General features: G+C 45.3%; 1 protein-coding gene across 1 annotated transcript in view; it reads right to left on the bottom strand.

The window, feature by feature from the left end:
* The window catches only part of WDR36 (WD repeat domain 36), an 84,365-nt gene that overhangs the window by 55,635 nt on the left and 25,335 nt on the right, over positions 1-3,395 (bottom strand). Inside the window, exon 9 of the mRNA XM_019517252.1 lies at positions 2,973-3,093. Within this exon, the coding sequence (XP_019372797.1) occupies positions 2,973-3,093 (121 nt within the window). The remainder of the gene's footprint in view (positions 1-2,972; positions 3,094-3,395) is intronic.

Here is a 3,395-nt window from a genome sequence, read left to right as displayed (position 1 = left end):
CGGCACTGTTCAATTTCTTTATTAGTGACTTGGACAAGGGGGTGAAAAGCACCCTGTTTAAATTCATGGACAACACCAAGATTTGGGGTGAGGTGGGCACGCTAGAAGGGAGGGACAGGATAAAGCTGGACCTGGACAGGTTACAGGCATGGGCAAATGAGAACAGGATGGGATTCAATACTGACAAGTGCAGGGTGCTGCACTTGAGCAGTAAGAACCAGCAGCATACCTATAGGCTGGGGAACTCCCATCTCGAAAGCATGGTGGCAGAAAGAGTCTTGGAGCCACTATCGATTCCAAGATGAACATGGGCCGACAATGTGAAGACATGGTCAGTAGGGCTAACCGCACCTTGTCGTGCATCCACAGATGCATCACAAGCAGGGCCAAAGATGTGATCCTCCCCCTCTATGCAACACTGGTGAGGCTGCAGCTGGAGTACTGAGTCCAGTTCTGGGCGCTGCACTTCAGGAGGGATGTGGCCAGCATTGAGAGGGTCCAAAGGAGGGCCACTCGCATGATCCGGGGACAGCAGGGCAGACCCTACGAAGAGAGGCTACGGGATCTTAACCTGTTCAGCCTTCACAAAAGAGAAGGCTGAGAGGGGATCTGAGGGCCATCTATAAACTTACTAGTGGGGACCAGCGGGGAATGGGAGAGACCTTGTTCCCCCGAGTGCTTCCAGGAGTAATAAGGAATAATGGCCATAAGTTGTTAGAGAGTAGGTTCAGACTAGACATTAGAAGGCGCTACTTCACAGTCAGGGCGGCTAGGATCTGGAACCCACTTCCAAGCGAAGCAGTGCTGGCTCCTACCTTGGGGGTCTTTAAGAAGAGGCTTGACAATTACCTAGCTGGGGTCATTTGAGCCCAGTTTTCTCTCCTGCCCAGGGCAGGGGGTTAGACTAGAAGATCTGCAAGGTCCCTTCCAACCCTACATCTATAAATCTATGCCCCCCCCAACCATGCCCTCCTGGGGTGTGCGCAACAGCAGGAGCCCCCACCCCCGACATGAGCCACTTGCAGCTCTCTCCCATGCCCCACACCGGCTGAGCAGCACCTGTGCCCGCCCTTGCCCCACTCCCTTGCTCACCGTGGGGGCCTCGATTTGCCCCCTCATGCCACACCTCTTTCCTCCTGCCACTCCCAGACCAGACTTACCAGCCCAATGCTGGTCTCTAAGCTGCCAAGCTGCATATTGAAATTGGATTGGTACCAACCGATATGGCTCCTTAAAAATTGGCCATTGGTATAAGCCCAAAAAATGTCTATTGGTGCACCCCTAGCAAAAGTAAGATTGCATAGGGAGGGAAAAGCAGGAAGCAGTGGCTGGACATTACAGAAAAAGGTTTTGTATGAGGACAACTGTGCAAGGGACAGAAGCAAGGTCAGGGTAAAGAGAGAGCAGGGACAGAAATGGGATTTGGGAATGTTATGTGCATGGAGGCCCATGTTCATTCGCTACTAAAGAAGTGATGACTTTTGAATAGATACAGCTGCAGAGGCTTGTGGCCAAGATGCACCATAGCCATGATTCATATAGCTATAGTAGTAAACAGCCACAAATCATACAGAGTGCCTTTATTAGTCACGCCTGAGATGATGGGGGAAGTAAAATAATTTCTAGATTTGTTTAGTTATTAAATATATTATGTCGTCAGTAAATGATGCATAGTAGCCAAAATTTCTAAAAATCACTATGTGATTTTCATCTTAGCCTCAACATGGTCTTCTAGTTCAAGATTCAATCTGTACTTTGAAATCAAAGGAGTTAGAATCTGTGTATCCATTCTCTTTGGGACACTGTGAAATGATCTGTTATCATAAATCTAAATACCGAGTCATACAGTTGTCATTTCACAAATACTCATTAATAAATGTACCCTCTCACATACAACAGACCCCTGAATAAGATATGGGCCTTGTTTTTGAAAAACAGAATAAAGGAAAAAAGATCTTTCCTTGAAAATACTGGTAAATACGGTATTTTCACCAGTGAAAAGACAGTCAGCTACAGCAGCAGGAGAGGAGAAACCTTGTGGCTGCTTCGTTAACCCCCTATCTGAATTCCTTAGGTACTCCTGGCTGAGCTAAGCTGTCCAACTCCTCTTCTCTTCTTAATCTGAGCAGGGTGGGGAGCCAGCAGCATCTGCCAGATCAGCAGAGGACCTGATCCTAGCCAACAGCACCTACTGAGGTCAGTCACCTGGCACTCAGCTCCTCTGCATTTCTAAATACAGCCGGCCCATCTACTGCTAGCAGTCTACAGCTTTTGCAGCCTGAGCCTCTGCTTGGTGGGGGAGATGGGGGAAAGGGAAATGTCCACAGCCAAGAGGTGAGGAGCCTCCCTAATACATAATATACCATGCTGCCATGTGCTACATGTGTAGCATTACTTTATCCTCTACCCTCCCCAATTTCCAGTAGATCCTTAAGCTGCAGATATTGCTACTCCCAAAATTTCCTTGTTTAAACCTTCCTCCAGCCCCCATTTCCAGCAGCTTATTTTTGGAAAAAAGATGTGTGTTGTATGCAAGGAAATATGATATATCAAAATAACGTACAAATCCAGTTATTTTCTATGTACTTTCAAAACAAAAAGATACACCCAGTTATTTATCTCTGGATGTGGAGAGATAAAATGCATGCAAGGACTAGGGAGGAATTAAAGAAGACTTATGGCAGACCCAATTAATATGTTGTAACTTGCTTCATTTGTCTGCTTTATCCTGTGATAAGTGGAAGCTGAACCACAATATATTTATTCCACAATGAAACAGTGGATAAATTATTGCAGGTTAGTTTCCATTTAGCATTGGATAGAGCAGACAGATGAAACAGTTACTGCAGCTCAAGTTAACACACAGTATATATGCCCGTACTTTTTAAATCATTATAATTTGTTTTGTCCATCCTCAGTCTTTGTCGTCATTAGCCAGTAAGCATGTAAGTTTAAATCCAAAAAAATCTCACCTGCACTAAGAATTTGCTGTCCATTTTGCCCATGGTATCTGATTTTTGTTGGAGGTGCACTATGTCCCATTCGATACCTCAACAAGCGACCACCACCTCCAGGGCCATCAAAGATCCATACCTGTTTGAGAAATGGAAACAGGTGAGGTAGTACTAAAAGTGGTGATCCTTACTGAAGGGAAGTTAAATTATATTAGTTAAAGTACAAGTGGTCCCATTTAGTTATTTGGATTTTGCTAGACCTAATGATTCAGTTAAATATAGCTGCCTGCAGAGTCGTAAGAATTGCCATGAGTCAGACCAATGGTTCCATCTAGCCAAGTATCCTGTCTCTGCCACTGGCAGAAGTGGACTGACTTTTATTAGCAGATGTTTAGGATTGGGAATCCAGAAAAAAGATGACAAAGCTGATATGGAAATACA

Source organism: Gavialis gangeticus, unplaced genomic scaffold, assembly GCF_001723915.1.
Source record: "Gavialis gangeticus isolate Ggan-Ray unplaced genomic scaffold, GavGan_comp1, whole genome shotgun sequence".
Classification (NCBI taxonomy): domain Eukaryota; kingdom Metazoa; phylum Chordata; order Crocodylia; family Gavialidae; genus Gavialis; species Gavialis gangeticus.
Note: the sequence above shows the minus strand (reverse complement) of the source record. Positions and strands in the feature narration are given on the sequence as shown.